This window comes from Notamacropus eugenii, chromosome 2 (genome assembly GCF_028372415.1).
Source record: "Notamacropus eugenii isolate mMacEug1 chromosome 2, mMacEug1.pri_v2, whole genome shotgun sequence".
In the NCBI taxonomy this organism is placed as follows: Eukaryota; Metazoa; Chordata; class Mammalia; order Diprotodontia; family Macropodidae; genus Notamacropus; species Notamacropus eugenii.
In genome coordinates, this window is record NC_092873.1 from 508,221,122 (window position 1) to 508,244,488 (window position 23,367).

At 40.7% G+C, this 23,367-nt stretch overlaps 1 protein-coding gene across 1 annotated transcript in view; it reads left to right on the forward strand.

The window, feature by feature from the left end:
• Positions 1-1,978: 1,978 nt before the first annotated feature.
• LOC140530098 (cytochrome P450 4X1-like) overlaps positions 1,979-23,367 on the forward strand; it is a 34,138-nt gene continuing 12,749 nt past the window's right edge. Inside the window, exons 1-7 of the mRNA XM_072649348.1 lie at positions 1,979-2,267; positions 9,078-9,219; positions 14,439-14,483; positions 17,349-17,476; positions 21,444-21,601; positions 21,685-21,839; positions 23,069-23,172. Coding sequence (XP_072505449.1) covers positions 2,076-2,267; positions 9,078-9,219; positions 14,439-14,483; positions 17,349-17,476; positions 21,444-21,601; positions 21,685-21,839; positions 23,069-23,172 — 924 coding nt within the window. The 5' untranslated portion in view covers positions 1,979-2,075. The remainder of the gene's footprint in view (positions 2,268-9,077; positions 9,220-14,438; positions 14,484-17,348; positions 17,477-21,443; positions 21,602-21,684; positions 21,840-23,068; positions 23,173-23,367) is intronic.

Consider the following 23,367-nt stretch of genomic DNA (forward strand, 5'->3'; position numbering starts at 1 on the left):
GAAACTTGCCTTGAGAGACATGATGGGTCTCTGTAAGGACGGATATTAAAGTGGGAGAAGATCAATAAATTAACCTCATTCTGCTGGGTTTCTTGTCAGTGGAGATGATCCATAGGAGCATAAGAACTTCTTACCTTGGGGTCCACAGATGTTAAAAGGGATCATGGATAGATTTCAAGCGGTTCTTGGACCTTTTAATATTTTGACTTGGAACTTTTCTATCTGTATTTCAACATAATTGGTTTCATTTGTAATCCTATGTATTTTATTTTATGTAAAATATGTAAAAACATGTAAAAGCATTTTTTTCTGAATATAAGGTCCAGAGGCTTCACCAGGATGCCAAAGGGGTCCAAGGTACAAAAAAAACAAAAAAAGGTTTAGAAGCCCAGCAATAAGGAATGTCTCAAGGTTATAATGAGGAATTTATAGCCCTCCTTACCAGAAGTTATGAGACTTGGAAAGGGTTTCAACAAACAAACACACACCAAGAATTCGAAGAGCCATACATCTTTTATTATGGCCCATGCTGAACTCATTTTTACTAATGACATTTATATTTGACCTTCCCTTTTAAAACACAGAACTGCTTTGGAGAAAAAAAAAGGGAGGGTGAAAAGTACTCTGTTACTTTCCTCTATTACCAGCCCTGCCTCCCTTGCTCCACTATTGTGCACTTCTTCCCCTCACTCCTCTGCCTCATAGTTGCCTGGCCAACCTGCATCCTTTACCACAAGAGTTCCTGGCTTTCTTTAAATCTTGTTTATTTGTTACTAGCATATATGAGGTGTTCTCGAGGACTAGCACCTCTGGAATGAGGGCTTGTTGAGCCATTTCAGGGCTGCTCATCCACATTCTGGTGTCCAACTGATTCACTCAGTTCTCACCTGTGGCTCCAAGAAACAGGAGTATGCACTACACCATGCAGGCTAAGTCAGGTTGAGGGTAACTGACAGGTCTCAAACATATTGGTAAGTTAGGGTGATATCTACCCTAAATTGCTTAATGGTGTGGGGAGCAGTGGGAGAGAGATAATAAATGCTTATAATTCCAGGTCTGGCACTTTATCCATTGAGCCATTTCATCGCCTGATGAGCATGGAGATGGTCATTTAATCCATGGGAACAAGCTCATTTTAAGTGATCTGGGAATCCCCCAAACCCCATTACATACAAAATAAATACAAGAACGATACAAAGCTACTTGAAGAAGAGGGTGCCCCAAGACCTGGGGAGGAGATAAGGAAAGGCCGAGCAAGAAAGGACCAGAGAATGTGCCAGGTGTGTACGGAAGGGAAGGGTCTCTTAGAAATCATCTCAGCCATCCCTTTCATTCGACTGAAGAAGACTCTGGATCAATCTCTCCCAAAGGTCCCATTTCACCTAGGCGCGATTTTTTTTGCAAGGGAAGGACTCACTTCTCTCCTGTTTCGAAACACAAAAAACCAGGCACCGTCTCTCCCTCCCTTCCTTTCTTCCTTCCTTCCTTCCTTCCTTCCTTCCTTCCTTCCTTCCTTCCTTCCTTCCTTCCTTCCTTCCTTCCTTCCTTCCTTCCTTCCTTCCTTCCTTCCTTCCTTTCTCCACATCTCCTCCCTACCCCCACTCCTCGACTTCCCCCAGCCCCGCTGCTACCTGATCTGGAAATGTGTTCTATTAAGATTCCGGAACTGTTACAGGTCGCCTGCCTCTTCTTTGACGCTGGACTGGGCTGCCCCTCTCTAGAGCTCCCCCTCCTTTCCTTGGTGACCCGCTCCCCAACTCCCTTTTCCCTCTCCCCTTTCCCTCTCCTAGCCACCTTCAAAGAAGAGATTGGTAAGGGAAAACGAGAGGGGAGGCGGTGCCGACCGCTGGCAGATGATGCTGCGGGGGAAGGGAAGGGTAGAAGGAAGTGAGGATGAACTGGAAGGGATGTAAAGGAAGGGGACTGCGACGTGCAGAGAGGAGGCTGGGTATGCAGGGTGGGGGGAGGGGCGGGGATTTTCAGTGAGAGAGAGGGCGGGGACCTCAGCTCCTACAGAAGAAGCTGTCACACCTGTCCGGCCTTCCCAGCAGAGCATCCCGGGAACGCCAGGAGCCATGGGCCAGGATGCGGCCTCTTCTTGGCTGGAGACCCGCTGGGCTCGGCCCTTGCACTTGGCCTTGACGTTCACCCTAGCGCTGCTGCTGCTGCAGGTAGTCAAGCTCTACCTCCGGCGCCAGGGACTGCTGCGAGCCCTGCACCTCTTTCCCGGACCCCCGATTCATTGGTTCTATGGAAACCAGAGGGAGGTAAGCAGAGGCTTTGGCGGGACTCGGGGCGTCGGGCCGGGACAGAGGGAGGAATAGGCTGCTGCCCTTGGTCTGACTCCTGGAGAGGGCAGGTTCCAGGCCAGAGAGGGTCTCCCTCCGTAGGAGGCTGGAGGATAGAGGAGGGCCTTAAGAGGGACTCACAGGGACACTAATTGGGAGAGTCTGCCTGACAACTAATGCCCTCCTAGTGTTCACGTTGCCTTTTCCCAAGCTTTTCCCTTTGTTGCCCCAGGTCCTGGATGCCACACAGAGAAGGAGGGTTGTGGAGTCAGAGGTTCAAATCTAGTCTCTGCATTTTACTCCTGTGGATCTGGACTTCCAGTTGAAGTAATCCACCTAGGAACTTTACAGGCAAATCAAGAATTTGAGCCCAGGTCCTCAGATGCCAGGTGTGGAGCTTTGATATAAGGATCCTGTTCATCCAATTCAGTTCAACCACCAAGAAGCACCTATTGTGTGCTGGGCTTTGGGGGAGACTTCAAGTCTAGACCAGCCCCAGTCAATGTCCCCAAGAAGCTTGGTCTATCCCACTTATGCCAGTGAGCACACACACACAACTGCACACATACACGCACACAGACACAAACATAGTTGCAATACCCAATAGTCACAATCAATGCCAGAGAGAAGCAAATACAACTGCCTCCATGTCCCATTGCAGAATTAAGGAAATCCTCACCAAAGAGGAAACATTGGAGTGGACCCTTGCTGTCTGGAGACATGCTTTAAACTTGGGGTGACAATGAGGCCTTTCTCTTAGCTTCTCTATCACCCTTTTAAAATCCACTGCCAACTTTTGGGACTCTCCAACACCCCCCCCATACATACACACAAGTACTGATCCTCATGGGAAAAAACCACCTGACTTGTAGTCAGATGACCAGGGATCAGATTCTGCTTTCCCCTACTTACTATCTGTGTGTCCTTTGTACTAGTCATTGATCTCCTCGGGACCTTAGCATCTCCATCTCTAGAAGAAAGGGCCTAGTTACTCATCTGCTGTGCCCTAAGACTATTATTGCATGATTCTCAATTGTACAATTCTCTCTTTAGATGTTTCAATGAGCCCTAATCCCAGTTCTCCTGGGGCTCATCCCCTCCCTTCACTGAATTCCTCCTAAAATATCTCATGGGGCATAGAGATGACCCCGAGTTCTTCAAAGTTGTGGAAGTGGAGCATGGACTGTGATAGGTCTTACTCACTAGGAAGATTCCAAGTATATTCTGTTAACCAGTTAACCCAAGGACCAACTGAATGAAATTTCCAAAGACATCGCCAGATTGACCTTAGGGTAAGAAATCTTTCGGCAGCTTTTGGAGACTGCGTAGAACTGTAGAAGGGATGTGATCTGTATTGGTTCTCAGCCCACCCACCCACAATGAATGAACCACAGGTCCTTGAAATGGTGAAGTCAATCCTTCCCTTAGTGAGCTCATCTGTTCAGCTAATTCTGACCAGAGTTTTGTTAATGATGATGATCATAATAATAGCATTTATGCAATCCTCTAATATTGGCAAAGCACTCTACAAATATTATCACATTTTATTCTTACAACAACTTTGGGAAGCAGTTGCTATTATTATCCCTAATTTTGGATGGGAAAATGGAGTCAGAGGTTAAGTGACTTACCAAGATCACACAGCTAGTAAGTGTCTGAAGAGGGATTTAAACTCAGATCTTTCTGATTTCTAGTCCAATGTTCTTTCTACTAGAATACCAACTAACCTCCTCTGAATAAGTGATCTTCCTCAGCTGAACTAATCATCCCAGAAAGGAGCAAAGTTAAAATGGTAGCCAAGGATCTTGGCTTCATGTGATGAAAGTCCATAAGGCTCCACTTAGGGCACTGAAATGTTTAACCTAGAAAGAAGACACAGGAGACATGATAACTGTCTTCACGTATCTGAAGGACTGAGACAGGGAATGAAAATTAGAATAGTTCTGACTGGCCCTAGAAGGGTAGAGTGGACTATCTGAGCAAGTTCTTCTCACTGGAAATCTTTAGCTATCTGCTGGATGATGGCTTGTTGGGAATGTCAGAGGAGACATTCCTGTGGAGGCGTGTTTCAGACTTGATGGCCTCTCAGGCACCTTCTTATGGAGATTCTGGGAGAACATTGACATTTTCTTCAGTGCCTTTTTTGAACTAAATAATTTTATTGTATCTATACTATGCTCAAAGACATAAGACAGCTGGAAATATAGATGGGAAAAAACTCTTCCCCTCAGAGAGCATAAAGTCTAATGCAGAATGGAAAGACATTGTAAACACACAAATAAGTGTGATACAAGAAAGAATGGCATAAGGAAAAAAATCGAATGTTTGAAGAGACAATGTTGAAGGAAGGGAAGTCAAGAGAAATGGGCTTTGTATATTTCCTCTTCTGACAAAATGCCATCTTAGAAACTGTCTTCCATTTAATATATGGCTAGGAGTTCATCCTCATTCATTCCTATGCTTAAAAATTAATCTACTTTTTCCTTGTTACTAGGTTAATATAACAGCCAATTCTTGTTTGAGTCTTGGCAATGATAAAATTCTGCAGTAATAAGGACCAGACTGAACTCATCATCCCTCCCCCTAAATCCTTACCTCTTCCTAACTTTCCTATTACTCTCAAGGATACCACCAGCCTCCCAGTCAACAAGGCTGGAAACAACAATATTGTCATACCATTGTATCAAGTCTTGCTGTTTAAACATTCACAATATCTCATACAGGCAGGCAGATAGATAGATAGATAGATAGATAGATAGATAGATAGATAGATAGACAGACAGACAGATAGATAGACAGACAGATCCCTTTCTCTCCACTCACACAGCCACCAATCAGTCTTCTCTGATCAAAGCGTCAAAAGCTTCAGAAAGGTCAAGAAGTATTTGGATTGAGAAAAAGCCATTATATTTATCGATTAAGACCTCACTGGCAACTTTGGAGAGCTCAGTTTCAATTGAATGATGAGATCAGAAGTCAGACTACAGAGAATTAAGAGAATGAGAGGAGAGGAGGTGGAAGTACCAATTACAGACAAGCTTTCTCAAAAGTTTAGCCAGGAAAGGGAGAAGAGATGTAGCATAGACGACTAGCAGAGATGTTCAGATCAAGTGAGAGGGTCTTTTTTTTTAAGGATGGATGAGACATGATCATGTTTACAGATATCAGGAAAATAACTGCAAAAAAGCAGAAATATTAAATACATCCTTACAGTCCATAAAATAAAAAGTATAATCAATAAAAGGGCTTTGAAGAAAGAATTTAAGTGTAAATGCTGACTAAATTATTTACCACTAAGGAATTGGTGGATCAAAGAACAAATCATAAAAATAATAGATAATGTCGTCAAGGAAAATCACAACCATGAGAAAGCACACCAAACTTTGGAGATGTAGCCATAACATTCTGTAGGTGATAATTTGCATCTTTAAAGACTTTGATCAGTAAAAGAAAGAATATATCAGTGAACTGAACATGAAACAAAAAAGCAGAAAAGCAAGAAATTTTAAAAATTAAATACCCAAATAAACTCTAAAAATCAAAGTCAACATAATTGAAAAAGCAAAAAAAAATTGATAAATGTGGTTTTAAAAAATGAATAAACAAACTATTGGTTAATCTGATTTTTAGAAAATCAAATTATCAATGTCATAAGTGAAAAAAGAAAATTTACCACCAATGACAAGGAAATCAAAAATTATTAGACACAATTTTGCCAAAATATATGCCAACAAAACTTATAACTGAGATTAAATGAATGAATATTTACAAAAACATAAAATGTTCATATTAACAGAACAAAAAACATAAAATTTAAATAACTGAATTTCAGAAAATAAATTTAACAGGGATATGAATAGGCAATTCTCAAGGGAAAAAACTGAAGCTATGAATAATCATATGAAAAAATGCACCAACTCACAAAAATCAGAGTAATGCTTATTAAAACAACCAAAGTTCCATCTCACATATAAAATGGCAAAGTTAACAGAATATAAAAATGGCAATTGTTGCAGTCAGCGGGAGAAAAGGCATGAAAATGTCCTTTAAATGGAATTGTGATTTGGTCCAATCATTCTGGAAAGCAGTTCTGAGCTATGAAGAAACTGAATCATACCTGCCCTACTGTATAATTATACTATTGCCTGGCATTCATTCCCAATGAGACAAAAGATAAAAGGAAAGGACCCCGTAAGTATGGAAATGTTGAGAGCAGCACTATTTTGTTGAAGCAAAGAACTGAAAACTATGGGCCACTAGGTGGCAGTAGAGAAGATAGGATATTTTTGTTAATTTCCTCATCTTTAACTCCACCACCACCCTTAGCCTTAGCGTAGACAAGGAGAATGGGCTAGAATGGAAACATGGTGTATGCAAGCACCATTTCTTATATCTTGGAGACATATAACACTTAAATAAGTGGTGGTCCCTGCCCTAATGAAGCTCACAACATAGTAAATAAATAATACACAGAGAAAACCACAACATACCATTTTACATAATCAATGTCCAAGAAGGGCAAGTATGGTACAATTTGGGGTCTGAAGGGAAAGGCAATTGGCCACAGAGACATCAAGGAAGGCTTCCTGAAGGAAGTAGCATTGAGCTGCATCTAAAAGGTGAAAAGGGAAAGAGAGAGAGGAAAAGTTCAGGTACAAGAAATAGTTTAAAAAGGAAGCATCAAGATAGGAAGGCATGGTCATTTAGCAGGTATAATGTTTTACTGGAGCATAGAATACATAGAGAGGTGTAATATGCAAAAAGACTAGAAAAGTAATTGCCAACCAATTAAGAAGGACCTTGAAGACTAGTCTAAAGAAGTAACCTTTGTTCAGGAGGCAATTGGGAGCCAACGAAGAATGTACAAAGGATGAGCATGACCAGATCTCTTCTTGCCTCAGTCTTCTCCCAATCTTCTTTCATCTATGCTCGGGGCTCCTCCCACCCTTTAAAAAATTTTCACAACCCTGTGGTCTTGTCGGTATATTAAGATATTTCTTTTCTCCCTTTACTTCTGGATGTCTATAGTTACCTGTGTTCATTCCTTAGCCATTCACTCCTCAATCTCCTGAAGTCAGGCTGCTGTCCCTAATGCTCTAACATCCAAGGTCAGAAATGACTTTTTTTATCATCCATTGCAATGACCTTTTCTCAATTCTCATCTTCTTTGAGCTCTTCGAAGCATTTGTTCATCTCTGACTGCTCCTCGCTTGTCTCTTGGGATACTGTCTTCCTTCTGGTTCCCATGCCTTCATGATCAACTTCCTTCTGTGTGATCACCTGTCCCCACCACTGTCTCCTTATCTTTCCCCTAGACAATCATCTCCGGAAACTCCTTGTCCTTCTCCTTTTACTTGTCTATACCCACTCTCTTGGAGATCTACAATTCCATGGCTTCAAATGTCAGTTTGATGATGAAGTCTCCATATTTGTATTTTCAGACCTGATCTCCCTTGCTAGAAAATAGCCCACCAACACTCTAAACCAAAGTCCAGAAGTGAGCATTTATCCTCTCCTTTTGAACAGCTCTATTTCTATGTATGGCACCTTCTTCTTTTCAGTCTCCCAGACTCATAACCTCAGAGCCAGCTTTGAATCATTTATACAGCTTGCATGTGTAAACTTGGATAAGTCTCTTCCTTTCTTTAGGTCTTGGTGTCCCCTCTAAAGTACAGGGTTGAATGATTTTGATTCTAACTTTACATCTCAGAGTGCTTTGTTGATTCAACTCACCTGACTTGCCTGTCCTGTAAGTGGCTGTGGATGGGGATGACTGCCCCTCCTTTTTATACAAGTTGCTTCCCTAGATAATGGCTGAATTGGGGGCAGGACTGGTGGTCTGCGAGGTGCTGCCACTCTTGGGATTCCCGTGCCTGTCTTTCTATTGGTGGCAACTGGTCAGCAGTTATTTATGGTAGTGGTGGGGAAGATAAGTCCCTTCTACATGATTATTTCTCTCCTCAATGATGGTTGTGGGGGGCAGGATGAAAGTAGGTCTGGTGGTTTTGGGGACAGTGCTACTCCCTAGGCTCTTGGATTCAAGATCCTGGTATGTCTCCATGAGGGTCCAAGAGGAAATAGTGGTCAAGGTGGTTTGATTTGCTCAGCACATGCTACCTCCTTTCTCAGGTCTATGTAGAATGGACTGGAGAGGGGAGAGACTGGGACTTGGGAGGCCAATTGGGAAGCTTTTTCAGCAGTCTTGGTGAAAAGTGAGAAGGACCTGGACTATAATATAATAAATATAATTTTATATTTTATATAAATTTATATAAATTTTATATATTATATAATATGTTTATATTATATAATATAATAAATGCTCTATGAGTAGATAGACAGGAATGAGCAGGAGAAATGTGACAAGTCTTGACAAATGATTAGTAAGTAAACAGGTTTTGGAGAAAATTATTTTGGATCTCCTGCATTTGAAATGCTGATGAGATGGTACAGCAGAAATGCCCAGGAGATATCTGGTTAAAACAGGCCATGAATTTGCATTTCCAACTGCTCCAGATCTTCAAAGGGAGGCCTGGCTTGTCCTTTATCTAGGATGTAGTGGGAAGGATTGTTGCCCAGATATAGGCTGGAGGAGATACTGCAGGTCCCTTTCATTACTACAGTTCAGAATCTACACTCATGTCTCCCTACTAAAGCTCTCTGAGCTCATCTGAGCTTCTCAAAGGCTGGGATGTTAGAGGAGGAGGGAGTTGGAAACAGAAGTTAGGAAAAGTTTTCCTTGGGCTGACTGCCCAAACTCATTTTTTTTTTTTACTTTTCTCATTGCAGTTTTGCCTGGAAAAAGAACTACAGCAGTTTGATGTGTTGGCAGAAAAATACCCCTGTGCTTTCCCTCGCTGGGTTGGGGCCTTTCAGGTGCTTTTAAATATCTATGACCCAGAGTATGCAAAAATCCTTCTGAATCGAAGAGGTAAGGATGCTTAGAGTGGACCAATGCTAAATTGTCAGACCTGGAGAGGATGGGAGAATCTATCTAGTCCACGATCAATCAACAAGTATTTATGAAGTGCCTACTGTGTGCCAGGACCAGGGGATACAAAGAGTAAGACTGGAGTATATTTCAGAAAGGAGGGACCCAGACAGTTCAAAGCCATGAAGATGAGAGATGGGAATGTTGCCTATGAGGAACAGTAAGGATGCCAGTTTGGTTGGACCCCAGAGTATGTAAGGGGGAGTGATCTGTAATAAAACTGGTACTGTAAGATGAGGCTAGATTGTAAAGAACTTTGAATAGCCAATAAAGAAGTTTATATTCCATCCTAAAGGGGATAGTAATCCATTGTAGTTTACTGAGCAAGAGAAGGAATGGTCATCCCGTACTTTGGGAAAAAATCACATTGGCTGCTCTGGAGAGGCAGAGGGGTTGGAGGAGGGAGGGACAACTTGGGGAGTCAATTTTGAGGTTATTTCCATAGTTCAGAAAAGAGGTAATGAGGGTGATGGCTATGTTGTAGAGAGATAAGGTGACAGATGCAAGAAACAGTATGAAGGTCAAAATGGCAAATTTAACAACTGATTATATATATGGAACAAGTAAGATTGAGTCATAGAGGATGACTCCAAGGTCTTAAGCCCAGGATACAGAAAAAACAGTAATATGCTCAATAGAAAAAGAAAACTTTGAAAGAGGGAAGAGGTTATTTTGGAGACGGATGGGAATGAGTTGTGTATTAGACATGTTGAGTTTGAGATGCATATGGGATGTTCAGTTCAAAATATCCAGTAAGGAGTTTGTTGAAACCAATGGAAACTGACCGAATGGCTCAATAGAACAATGTAGAAAGAAAAGAGAAGACAATCCAAGACAGATTCTCAGAGGACACCTACAAAAAGGAGCATATCTGAATGATGCTCCAGCAAAGGAGACTAAGAAGGAGCAGTCAGAAAGGTAGGAGAAGAATTAAGAGAAAATAATGTCAAGAAAAGCTACAGAGGAGAGCGTATCCAGGAGGAGAAGGTGATCAACAGTGCCCTTGCATGCAGACAGGATGAGGATTGAATAAGTGGGGGAAAGGGAACAGAGTAAGCAATTATTAAACACTTACTATGTACCAGGTACTATACTAAGTGCTTTACCATCATTATCTCATTGATCCTTACAACAACCCTGAGAGGTAGGTGCTTATTATCCCCATTTTACAGTTGAGGAAACTGAGGCAGACAGAAGTTAAGTGACTTGCCCGGGATAAATAAATGTCTAATGAATGTCTGAGACCAGATTTGAACTAGGTCTTCATGACTCCTGGCCCAGCCCTGTATTCACTGTGCCACCTAGTTACTCAACAAGTGGTCTTTGCTTACAGACCTGATAAGGCCTGCCATTCTACTTTGTAACAGAGTTCCAATTATTAACAAGCTTTTATTCATATCAAGAAGTTCCCTGGAACTCATCACCCCCTCCTCCTCAGTTTCCTCATGTATAAAATGAGCTGGAGAAAGCTCTTGTTCTTGTTAAATTGTTTTTCAATTGTGTCCAACTTTTTGCGACCCCACTTGGGGTTTTCTTAGCAAAGATGTTGAAGTGGCTTATCATTTCCTTCTCCAGATCACTTTATAGATGAGGAAACTGAGGCAAACAAGGTGAAGTGACTTGCCCAGGGTCCCACAGCTAGCAAGTACCTGAGACCAAATTTGAACTCAGGAAGAAGAGTCTTTCTAACTCCAGGTCCAGCACCCTGAGCACTATGGCGCCACCTAGCTACCCAAAAGTAAGATCTTCAACAGGGTCAAACCATGTCCACAAGTATTGATTAACTATATGCATACTTTGTGCCAAGCATTGTGCTTGGTGAGAATACAGAGAAAGTCCCTGCTGTGACAGAACCCAGTCTAATGAAGAAGACAATGTGAAAACAACCATGCATAAACAAGCTCTATACAGGACAAGTTAAAGACCATCAACAGAGGAAACCTGTTAGATTTAAGGGGGAATTGAGAAAGGTAGCTAAGTGGCTCAGTGGATAAAGAAAATGGGCCCCAAGTCAGCAAGACCTGAGTTTAATCCAGCTCACACAAGACCTTGGGCAAGTCACTTGACTATTTGATTCAGTTTCCTCATGTGTAAAGTGTGAATAATAATAGCACCTGCCTCCCAGCAACCTTGTAAGGATCAAGTGAGATGATCCTTATAAAACACTTGGCTCGATGCCTGGCACACTAATGTGAGCTCTCGTTATTATTGTCATCATTCTTATAGAAGATGGCCTTTTAGCTGGGACACAATGAAAACAGGAAAACCGGGAGGCAGAAATGAGGAAGACAATCCTTCTAGGCTAGATGACAGCCAGTACAAATGCAAGTGAGAGATAGATTGTATGTAAGGAAGAGTTAGGAGCCCAGTGTCACTGGATCACAGAATATGTGGGGATGGGGAGGGAGGTATAAGAAGACTGGGAAGAGAAGGGTGGGAAAGTTAGGAAGGACTTAGAAAATATCAAATGAAGGTTTTATTTTTGAACCTGGAGGTGTTACCCTGGGAGGAGGTACCATAGTTTATTAAATAGGTGTGTTACATGGTGGGACCTTGTTTTACGAAAATCATTTTATTAGCTGAGTGGGGAGAGACTTGTGGCAGACAGATAACAAGGAGAAGAGGGGGACCAATGATGCCAAAGGCTGCAGAGAGGTCAAGGAGGGTGAGAACTAAGGAAAAAATCATTCCATTTGGCAGTGGTTGAGAATTGGGAGGAGATAGCCCCACTGCATGCAGCCCTTGGAAGACCTCATTTGAAGGACTGGGGTCAGCTCTGGGCACCATGGTTTAAGAAGGATATTGATAACTTAGTGTCCAGGAGAAGGAAACCTGGATAGAGAAGAGCCTTGAGTCCATATCTCATGAAGATCAGTTGAAGGAACTGGGCATGTGCAGCGCAGAGAAGAGACGGTCAAGGCAGGATGGGATACCTGCACTCTAGTGTTTGAAAGGCTGCTTTGGGGAAGGTTGACTAGACATGTACTGTATGACCCAGGAGAAGAGAACCAGGAACAATGGGCAGAAATTGCAAAGGAAAAGTTAGGCTCAATTTCAAAACAAAACAAAACTTCCCTAACAATCAGAGCTGCCCCTCATTGGAAGGGGCTGCTCAAGAGGCAGTTGGGTCATCTTCCCTGAAATTCATCAAACAGACTGGGAGACCATTTCTTGAGGATTTTTTGGGTGAGGGAACTAGATGGACACTAAAGCTTGGGGGGTTGGCACTGAGCACTGGGTGCTGGACCAATGAGGAAAGGCTTCACTTACAATACTGTGCATATTCTGCATCTTGAAGGAAAGAAAGGATTCTCGTAGGGAGAATCTTAGGGATTCTCTTAGGGATAGGAAACCTTTTAGATGTGAGGAAAGGCACAGCCATGGGATGTGGACTTAAAGAGAAACAGAGAGACAGAAACAGTGAAAGACAGAGAGAGACAGAGAGAGTTAGTTAGTCATGTTAGGGCAAGATTGGGAAAGTCTTTAAAAGACCACAGAAGAGTTTATTTTTAATCCTAGGGGTAATAGGGAGTCAGTGAATTATTATTAAATAGGACTCTGATATGGTAGGATCATAGCTTGGTAGCATGGTGGAAGATTGATGAGAGTGAGGGGAGAGGTGTGACAAGGAGATTAATGAGACCATCACAATAGTCTACAAAGAGGTGAAGAGACTGTCTTTTATCTTTCTTTGTATCCCCAGCACCTAGCACAGTACCTTGCACATAGGAGGTGCTTTAAAATGCTTATCGATTGATTGACTGAATGAAGGTTGTAACTATGTTAGTAAAGAGGTGTCACACTCAGATGTCATGGGAGGAGAAACAGCAAGATGCGATAGATGATTGAATAAGGGGGGAAGAGGTGAGAGAGAATGAGGGATTGAAGACAACATTATGATCCTGGAAGACTGGAAGAATGGTGGTACCCTCACAGAAGTAGAGAAGTTTCGTAAAGGGGAGGTTTGGGGGCAAAGGTCTTAGACATATTGAGTCAGCCATGTCCTTGGGGCACTCAGATTGAAATGCCCAATAGGTGGCTAGTGATGTAGTGCTGAAGCTCAGAAAAGAGACGGGCTAGACTTAAAATATGCGAGTCATCGCAGAGATGATAATTCAGTCCGTAGGTGCTGAGGAATGTATATACTGCCAATGACAAGTCACTTACTGACTGTATAACATTGGGTAAGTCACCTAACCTCTTAATGCCATCAACCATAAAATAAGGGGTTAAACAGATGACCTCTGAGGTTCTCTATAGCTCTATAATTCCATGGTCCTCCAGTCCTATAGTTTCCATGAAATCTTCATGTTCTTCGTCCCAAGAATACCCTTCTTGTTAGTAAGATATTTAAAAAGCCAAATGTCCCTATCAGAAGGTGACCTGGAGATCATGAAAAAAGAGCAAAGGGCAAAGAATGGTCTTGAGGAATGGTTCATTTATGTTGTGACACACTAGAAGATTAAGTTCTATGTCAGTGTCTTGTAGAACACAGCTCTGTGGGCTGAGAAGTGGGACAAGCTGCCAACTTTGCTTCCTTCCAGCTCTGAGATTCAAAGGTCCTAGATCTGCTGCTGACAGCCAGCTTGCATCCCCTACTGGTCACACGGCAAATATTTACTTTCCAGATTTCTGTGCAAATCTTCATTATCTTTCCCTGACCTGTTTGTATTGATTGCTATTAAAGTATATATCCCCATTCCTTTCAAGTGACTTTTAAGGCAGGATTTGTCCCTAGACATATGGGTAATTTTGTAATGATGAGATAACTAACAGCATCCTTTAGCCCCTCAGGCAGAGCCAAAATACTTCCTTATGTCATCTGCCTCCAAACTCAATGCTGTAGTTGATACAAGTCCTCTGGTGTTTGAGCCCCGTTCTAGGAAGCAGAGCAGAGTGTTCAGGATCACCTTGGGAGGAATGATGAACAACTTAGAAGGCTGTTTTTGTGATTTTGCATTATCTGACTATTGGTTCTCTAGGGCAGCAGCTGCATTTTCGTAGGACACTATGAACCCAGTGTCCTGTGGGGCATTCATTTCTCCTTGACCAAGTTGCATACCTATTCATCTCAAGCAAAACGCAGCTGCCCAAGCTCTAGTTTTAGATACTAATCCCACCTAATGCAGTCCTTTTCTCTTCTGTGCTTGACTTTACAGATCCCAAAATACAGCTTGGGTACAAGTTTATTGCCCCCTGGGTGGGTAAGTACCTACGATTAGCTTGATCTCTTCAGTGAGAATTAGGCATATGACAAGAAAAAATAATCCCTATTGATAAGGAGCTTCCATTGTATCAGGGAGGGGAAAAAATGCACACAGATGAGTCAGTAGAAAACATATAAAAAGTAAATCCAAAGTCATTTCAAGGGGGACATCAGAGATAGTAGGATCAAGAAACAGTGTCAAGATAAAATTTAATAGATCAATGTAGAGTTGAGCGATTGCACTTGAGCTAAAGAAAGTTTACAAGTTTAAAAATGGGGGAGAGGCGAGTGGCTACAAGTGCATTCCTATTAAACAATCTATAGAGGTTTTGGTAGACTGAAATTAGAAAATGAATCAACAGAGGGGTGTGGCATTTTTTTTTCACATGACTATAGATACTTTTGATTTCTTCTGAAAACTGCCTACTCCATTTATCAATTGGGGAATGGCTCTTAGTTTTATAAATTTGACTCCATTCTTTATATGGTTGAGAAATAAGGTCATTATCAGAGAAACTTACTGTAATTTTTTTATATTACTTCATCATCTATGGTACCTTTTAGCAAAATGTGGTGTCCCTGATTATTTGTTGCAATTAAGTCTAGTTCTGTTTTTGCTTTCAGAGCATGATTGCTACCCCTCCCCTCTTTGCTTCCACTGGAAACATAATTGACTCTGCTCCAGTTCTTCATTTCAACTCTTTGTGTGTCTTTTTTGTCTCTTGTATGTCTCTCGTACACAACATCTGGTACAAACAATGGTTTGCAATCCATTCTGCTATCTGCTCCCATTCGATGGGTTCTCATTTAATTCACATTTGGAGTTATGATCACTAACTGCATTTCCTTCCATCCCATTTTCCTGTGTTTATCCTTCTTTCTCTTTTTTATCCTGTTTCTACTCTAAAGTCTATCTTTCTTCCAACTACAACCTCCCTCAATCTGCCCTCCCTCTCATCATTCCTGCCCCTCCCATCTCTTCTTCCCTTCCCCTTCTATCTCCCTATGATACAATAGATTTCTATTTCCCATTGAGTGTGCATACATATTCTTCTTTCTTTGAACCAGTTCCAACGAGAGTGAAGTTTTTGCCTTCCGTTATAAAAACTCTTCTTTGCACACCTCCTTTATGTAAGAAAAATTTTTCCATTCTACCTCCTTTCCCTGCATGCAATATTTTATCATTGACTTGGGAGCTCTAGCATTTGTCTATAATATTCCTAGGAGTTTTCATTTTGGAATCTCTTTCAGGAGGTGATAGGTAGACTCTTTCGATATCTATTTTACCCTCTAATTCTAGTCTATTAAAGCAGTTTTCCTTGATAGTTTCTTGAAAATTATCTAGGCTCCTCTTTTGATGATAGTTTTCTGGTAGTCTAATAATTCTTAAGTTATCTCTTCTTGATCTATTTTCCATGTCAGTTGTTTTTCTGAGGTATTCTATATTTCCTTCTTTTTTTCATGCTTTTGACTTGTGATTGTTTAACTATTCCTAATAAGCAGACATGCCCATAGACTAAGGGAAATATACTTTTAGATGTTCAGTTGTTTTCTTCAGACCTGTCTGGCTCTTCATGACTCTATTTGGGGTTTTCTTGGCAGAAATACTGGACTGTTTTGCCATTTCTTTCTCCAACTCATTTTATTGATGATGTAACTGAGGCAAACAGGGTTAAGTGACTTGCGAGGGGTCACACAGCTAATGTCTGAGGTCAGATTGAACTCATAATGATGAATCTTCCTGACTCCAGACCTGGTCTCTATCCATAGCACCACCTAGTTACCCAAAAGAACTATACTAAGATGGGCTCAAGTCTTTTAAGTCATTCGCTCATGAATAATTCTGAATACAGCTTTTTCCTTTTGGCAGAGATAGCCAAACGTCAGCTGTCTTGATAAGTTGATGAATGATTTCCCTGGCACTTTGACAATGTATAAATTCAGTAATATGGATATTACTTCCTCAAATTCAGAGAGCAACTTCTCTGTATGTTAGGAAAAAGACTCTGGACATTCCTGTGGCCAAAAAACTCATTCCTTGGAGTCAGTTAGTTGATCAGAAATTAAGAAGACAGATCCTGGGACTACAAGCATTCAGTCTGTCATGGAGTACTTATTCAGAGTCAGAGTAAATAAACATTTATTAAGTACTTACTCTGTGCCAGACCCTGTACTAAGCACTGGGGATACAAAGCAAGTCATAAAACAATCCCTGCCCTCAAGGAGCTTACTCTCTAATGGGAGAAACAACATATAAAAAGAGTCTGAAAAGAAGGTGGAGGAGGAAGGGCACCCTGGAGAAGAATGCTGAAGTCCTTCAAGTAGAAAATGATCTGAGGAGGTGTGAGTTACAGATTTGGTTTCATCTTATAGGATGATGAGTTTCTGGAGCTCATGAAAACCAGAAGAGCAGCCAATTAGGAAAATCTTACCAGTTTGGTAAATCCTGCCTCAGTTTATGTTCCCCTAACAGAGACTTCCAGAGCCTAGAATCACATCCACATGAAAACAATGCAAGAATTGATGTAAAATTCTTTGCAAATATCAAAACATCAAATAAATGTCAGTTATTTTATTAATAAAAATAAGAGCTACCATTTCTAAAGTGTTTTATAAATCATTTCCCTTATGACCACTATATATCGAATAGTATAATTTTATCCCCATTTTAAAGTTGAAGGAACCAAGGCTCAGACTGGTTAAGTAATTTGTCCACAATTATACAGCTGAGAGACATCAGAGCCAACACTCTAGCCTAGCCCTCTGAAACCAACACTCTTTCCTGGGTGCCACGTTAATATTTCTTTGTTCATCTTATAAGATGACACAATCTGATTTTTTTTTGTCTTTGTGATCTCTTAAGGAAAAGGGCTGCTAAGCCTAGAGGGAAAGAAGTGGTACCAGCACCGCCATCTGCTGACCGCTGCCTTCCACTTCAACATTCTGAAGCCCTACATCCATGTGATGAATGACTCTGTCTGCAGGATGCTGGTGAGGGAATAGCCCGGGGACCCTGAAAGTTGTTGGGTACCTGCCACAGAGCCAGCCACCAAAGATAATCTAAGCATCTGCTTCTGGGGCAAGCACTGTGCTAGGAACTTTATGCTTTACAGGAAGAAGAGGAACCGAGGAAATTTTAAAGATTTCCTCAAAGGTCCCTAACACCTCTGAGTTTATGTGTCTCTGATTGGTATGTGGCTTTAAAGTTTGAAAAGGACTTTAAATATGTTATCTCACTACAACTCTGTGAGACGAGTGCTACAGACATCATTCCCATTTAACAGATGAGCAAACCGAGGCTCAGACAGGTTTAGGTGTTTGCCCACACACAGCTAGTAAATGACAGATCAAGAATCTGAACTGAGATCCTTTGACTTCAACTCTCTCCACTATGTGGTGATGCCTCCTTAATGTGCATTCCCCTATCATGGTACAAGTCCATGCCTAGCTCAAAAAAAGCTTAAAAATTTTGGCACCCCTCCTCTTCTCTTCACTCTCTTCTTGCCTCCTAGTAACTCCCCCTCAGCATCCAGTTCTTTCACACTATGCTCAGCCTCTCTCTACAGCATGCAGGTAATCTACATGTTTCATAATGGCTTGCTTGCACTGTCCTTCCCTGAAGTCCTGACTGTAATGCAGCTGAATGGAATCAAGCATTAGGAGGAGAACAGTGGGACAAAGCTAATTTATATAAGCAAACTGAATGTATTATATCACTTTAAGTCTCCTAGAGAATCCTAGAAACCATAGAATGTCAAGCTAGGAGAGATCTTAGAACACAGAACTGAAAATAATAATAAAATAATCATCATAATAAGCCTTATCCAACCTTAAAAAAAACAAATGATATCATGTCTATTACCAAAAGATGAGATTACCAGTGACTTTCAAATTGGCAAATTACATGTTTATGTCATTTGTACAGAGTATTCATAGCTTAAATCATTTTTAAAAATCTATAAACATTTAGAAGAAAACAACATATTGACTAAGGAGTGAAAATGGTGTGCAAAAAGTCTACTGGATATACAGAGTAAATTATTATCAATTTGGTAATTATTGATTAAGATGTTCAAATATGCCATAATATTTATACTAATGTCTTTTTTTAGTATTACAAAGCTGTTGCCTCAGTTTCTCACTTTTGGCTTACTTGTGTTCTGCAAATAATAAAATAGACCCAGGTACAGTGAGAATGTGAGAGAGTATTCAATGCCCACTTATAAAACTGTGCTTTATTTTAAACATGCCCTGGACACAATAATACCAGGGAGATAGCTTAAACTTATTCTGGTTCTACTTTGATTTAAATCCATATGGTACCATCTGTCCTAAATAGAAATAAATTTGACTATCAAGTTAAAGAAAGAATGAAACTAAAATAGCTGAATAATCACTTGATTAAGATGGAGAACAACAAGTTTTAAGACCCTACTAAAAAAAATCTTCATTTCATGGAATCTTTCTTCAATGATTTCAAACTGTCATTGGAATTTTACAAGTGTACAGTTCATAGTGTGTGCCAAGGAAAAGACAGAGACTGAAGGGTTGGAGTTTGAATCCAAAGGTTACATTGAACTAATGCATGAAACTGATACCTTCAAGTATTTTGGTCTCTAGCAAGAAATATCAAGGATAAAGCTATGGATGAATGTGTTAAGAGACGTAGTGGCATCCAGAAATCAAAGTAGAATGGAGGTAAATCCACACAAAACAATTAGCCCCTACAGAATACTAGTCAATGTACACCTTTAAAATTATGAAATGCTGTGTTAACAGATTTGAAAAGAATACTTGAAAAACTCCATGCAATGTTAATGAAACACAACATCAACCTAAAGCAAGTATAGAAATCTAAACCCTTCTTCATCAAAAAAAGGAGAATGAAGGATTTATATATATTTACATATATTTTAAATACTCACAGTAAATAAGCCAAAAACACCTTTGTAGAAAGCAGATATAGCAAATAGTAGAACCTGAAGACCGAAAGGTACCACTGGAATTTTTAAATGTAAAAACAGGAGTTTGCCTCTGAATGGAGCTGAAGCATGTAAGATCAGAGAGAAAATCCATGGGTGGCATTCCGCAAGAGCTCAGCTAATTTGTAGATAATTAAGCATTGAACAAATGATTAGGTTATGCAAATTTGTGTGTAGAGATGGAGAAGTTTATGAAAGCAACTCTAGACAGACTTTGAATTAAAAGGAGATTGGACATAGTGATCAGGGTAGAGGATGTAAGGAATGTAAGGAAATGATGACTGCTATGCAACCCAGTTTAGTGATTACCAAATACCTAACAGGTCCTCGTGAGTAGCATTATGTTTTAGTAATTCACTCTTTTTCATAGACTGGTAGACAACGAATCTCCAAACTGCGGATAGAGACCTCAAAAGATGTTGGGGAACCCAACCAGTAAATTTTACCGGAACCAGACTGTGAAACCCAGTTTTTTTTAACCCAGTCAGATCAAACTGTTGGCTACAAATGTAAACATGGCATAGCTAGCTAGTTAATAATAATAGCTAACAATTATATAGCCCTTACTATGTGCCAGGGTGGCATAATGGTTAGAGTGCCAGACCTTGAGTCAGGAAAACTTGTTTTTGTGAGTTCAAATCTTCCACCACCGGTACTGTTACACCTCCATCACAATGACTTGATTTACAGGTGGAACTCTCAGAAGCAAGAATTCCAGGCTATCTGCCAAATAGCATGTCAGCAGCCAGGTATTTCCTGCATCCCGAGCTATCTCTGCATGCTCTTTAGTTCACTGACCTGTTGACTGGGGTACTCAGTTCAATTACATCTAACCTCAGATACTTACTAGCTGTGTGACCCTGGGCAAGTCATTTAACCCTGGTCATCTCACAAAAAAAGAAAAATAAATAAATATAGTTTCTAGGAATAAGGAGATGCATATCCCTCATGTTGTTCTCCCGGCCCCTGGAGATGTACAAAGAACACACTTGGGGACCTGTAAAATATAAATTTACATCCCAAAAGTTTTATTCAGCTACAGAAACAGTGATTTTTTCCAACTTTGCAATAACCTATAGGATGTTAATTACAAAACAGTAACAGCAGGATAGTGATTTGTCCCAGGATCATTCCAATCTGCGCTCCTTCACACAGGAGAAGAATGGTTCTGCCTAAGTGTAATAATTTTGATGCTGATGCTGACAACCCATTCAAATTCAACCCAAGTTGTATCAGATCTGAAATAGAAAGCTGAAGTACTTTTTACATAATAAACAACAATGGTTAAATCAAGGGAGGTAGCTGAAAAACTGGAAAGTAGCAAGTGTAAATAGGCTCCATAACTTGACTCAGATGCTTTAGCCACCTGTACAATTCTTCATAGAACATTAAATGTAAAAGAATAATGATAGGATAATAACTTGTCAAAGGAACGTTTTTATTTGAGTCCCATCTAAAAGAAAGTAGGAGACTTAGATTACTACCGATTATTATAGCCTATAATCATTGGTTCATTGTAATGAAGAAGGTCAAAACTTGCAAGGATTGCAGACATTATGCAATATAAAAAGCCTAATTCATTCATTTATGTAGTCATTCAGTATTGGGTCATTGGTCAGTAGGAATAATAATTCAGATGAATTAAATGCCAGGTCCAGGGCAAATCAGTCATTAGATACTAGAGAATGGGTTTGAACCCAGGTCTTCTGACTTCAGGTGGAGCTTTCCTTCCACTATACCAGCCCATCATTGTTAACATTTCTATATATGACGTTTTGTCCATGGAGCTTGAGAAAAGTGGGGAGGGAAAGGGGGAGGGAAAGGGAGATGGAGGGAGATAGAGTCGGAAGAAAGGAATGGAAAGATGAGGGAGAGGGACAGAGGGAGGGAGAATAGTAGAGTGGGACAAAGGAACAGAGGGACAGAGGGAGGGAGGACAGTCATGCCGTAGGCAAGCAAAGAAAGGTTCTTGGAAGATATTGATGATGCAATTTAATCTCCTGTCCCAGGACTCATGGGGGAAATTCAACACCCAGGACAGTTCTGTGGAGATTTGTGAGCCCATCCGCCTGATGACCTTGGACAGCATCATGAAATGTGCCTTCAATGTCCAGACTGGCTCCCAATCAGAAAGGTCAGTGGTGAGGGGTGCAGAGGAATAGGCTTATTGACCAGCACTCTAGCTACCCTGATAATGCATTGTGCCTCCTCTCGTAGCTTCTCTATCAACTACCTCTCAACTATGACCAAAATCTCAGAACTCATCTTCCACCGCCTGCACAGCTACCTCCATCACAATGACTTGATTTACAGATGGAGCTCTCAGGGGCAAGAATTCCAGGCTGTCTGCCAAATAGCACGCCAGTATCCAGGTATTTCCTGCACCTGGGCTATCTCTGCATGCTCTTTTGGTCATTGACCTCTGTTGGCTGAGATACTCAGTTCAATAAAATTCAACAAAAATAGATTTATCACCTACCATGTACCAAGAACTCTAATCAACTCTGTGGATCCGAAGAAAGGAATGAAAACAACCCCTAACCTTGTATAGCTTACATATTACCTTGGGGATAAAATAAACACATGAAAAATAAGTACAAAATAGAGACAAAGAAATTTGGAGAACTTGCCAAACTTTGGAAAATATAAGAACAAGGCTTTTGGAGGAATTGTCAATGTAAGCTGAGTTTCGGGATTCCTAAGGGAGGTAGGGATTCCAAGGACAGAGAAAAGGAGGGAGAGCATTCCACATGTAAGACACATACATTTTTATGTCTCCAGCACCTGGCCCTCTATAAGTATTTAATGGCTATTTAGTGGAATTGAATTGAATTGGAGCAAAGTCAAACTTCAAATAAAATATTAGATCAAATATTATAATGTTTACTTTGATGAGGATAAACTTAAAGGCTTACACTCAAGTTAAAAATGTCAATTTCATAAGGACAAGATTGGGGATACATGGTTAGCAGTTTTTAAAAAAATATCTGAGATTTCCAGTTAAACCACATGCTTAACATGAGTCAATAGTATCATGGGGAAGCCAAGGAATATAATGCGATCATAGGCTGCATTAAAAGAATTATAGTTTCAGGGCAGCTAGGTAGTACAGTGGATAGAGAACTAGCCCTGGAGTGAGGAGGACCTGAGTTCAAATCCAGCTACCTGTGTGGCCCTGGACAAGTCACTTAACCCTGGTTGCCTCACACAAAAAAATATAGCTTCTAGGAATAAGGAAAAGATATGCCACCATATTCTTCCCTAGTTAGGCCACATCTGGAATATTTTACAGATTTCTAGGCATTATTTTTAGGTGGATCATTGGTGCTATTTAGTCTGGAGAAGACCTAGAGGAAGCAAGATAGCTAAACTGAAGGATTAAGTTGCCTAGCCCCAGGAGGCAAAACAAGGAACAGTAAGTGGAAACTGAATAGAAGTAGGCTGAAACTGTCACCTGAAACTGTCAACTGCCAACATAGTCAAGTCAAGTGGGAACCAAAGTCAGCTGCCAGTCCCAGAGATAGCTCTCTGCAGAATCATTGGAAATAATCAGCTCCATGTTCTTCATGCTAAGATGAAAATACTTTGAACTTTCTCCCAGCCAAAATCATCCAAGAAAGAAGGGAAGCCCTCAAGAATGATAGTGAACAGGACAAGATCCAAAAGAAGTACCTGGATTTTCTGGATGTTATTCTCCGTGCCAAGGTAAATCTGTCAAACATCCGAGCAAACCCACCCAACACTTTGATTCCATTCAATTCAGTAGAACCACCAATTATTAAGCACTTACTGTGTGCCTGGCATTATGCAAAGTGCTGGGAACCCAAAGACAAAAATGATAATAATCCCTGACTTTAAGGAATTTGCATTTTACTGGGAAATCAGGATGTATGGAAAGAC